The sequence below is a fragment of the Pristiophorus japonicus genome, unplaced genomic scaffold (assembly GCF_044704955.1).
Source record: "Pristiophorus japonicus isolate sPriJap1 unplaced genomic scaffold, sPriJap1.hap1 HAP1_SCAFFOLD_813, whole genome shotgun sequence".
Classification (NCBI taxonomy): domain Eukaryota; kingdom Metazoa; phylum Chordata; class Chondrichthyes; family Pristiophoridae; genus Pristiophorus; species Pristiophorus japonicus.
The window spans coordinates 129,772-130,416 of NW_027254733.1; the positions used below are offsets into that span (position 1 = coordinate 129,772).

The window sequence follows — 645 nt, forward strand, 5'->3', positions numbered from 1 at the left end:
TCTCTCTCTCTCTCTCTCTCTCACTCTCCTTCTCACCCCTCTCTCTCTCTCTGTCTCTCTCTCTGTCTCTCTCTCTCTCTCGCTCTCTCTCTCTCGCTCTGTCTCTCTCTCTCTCTCTCTCTCCTTCTCCCCCTCCCTCTTTCTCTGTCTCTCTCTCTCTCTCTCTCTCTCTGTCTCTTTCTCTCTCTCCCTCTCCCTCTCTCTGTCTCTCTCTCTCTCTCGATCTCTCTCTCTCTCTGTTTCTCTCTCCGTCTCTCTCTCTCTCTCACTCTCTGTCTCTCTCCCTCTCTCACTCTCTGTCTCTCTCTCTGTCTCTCTCCCTCTCTCTCTCTCTCCCTCTCTCTCTGTCTCTCTCTCCCTCTCTCTCTCTCTCCCTCTGTCTCTTTCTCTCTCTCTCTGTCTCTCTCTCTCTATCTATCTATCTCTCTCTCTCCCTCTCTCTCTCTCTCTCTCTCTGTCTCTCTCTCTCTCTCGCTCTCTCTCCCCCCCTCTCTCTCTCTCTCTCTCCCTCTCTCTCTGTCTCTCTGTCTCTCTCTCTCTCTCTCTGTCTCTCTCTCTCTCTGTCTCTCTCTCTCTCTCCCTCTCTCTCTCTCTCTGTCGCTCTGTCTCTCTCTCTCTCTCCCCCCCTCTCTCTCTCTCTCTGTC

At 52.9% G+C, this 645-nt stretch overlaps 1 protein-coding gene across 1 annotated transcript in view; it reads left to right on the top strand.

Annotated features, from left to right (window-relative positions):
- Positions 1 to 516: 516 nt before the first annotated feature.
- Positions 517 to 645, top strand: part of LOC139257285 (contactin-5-like) — a gene marked incomplete at both ends in the record, with an annotated part of 62,052 nt that continues 61,923 nt past the window's right edge. The window contains one exon of the mRNA XM_070874422.1: positions 517 to 546. Coding sequence (XP_070730523.1) covers positions 517 to 546 — 30 coding nt within the window. The remainder of the gene's footprint in view (positions 547 to 645) is intronic.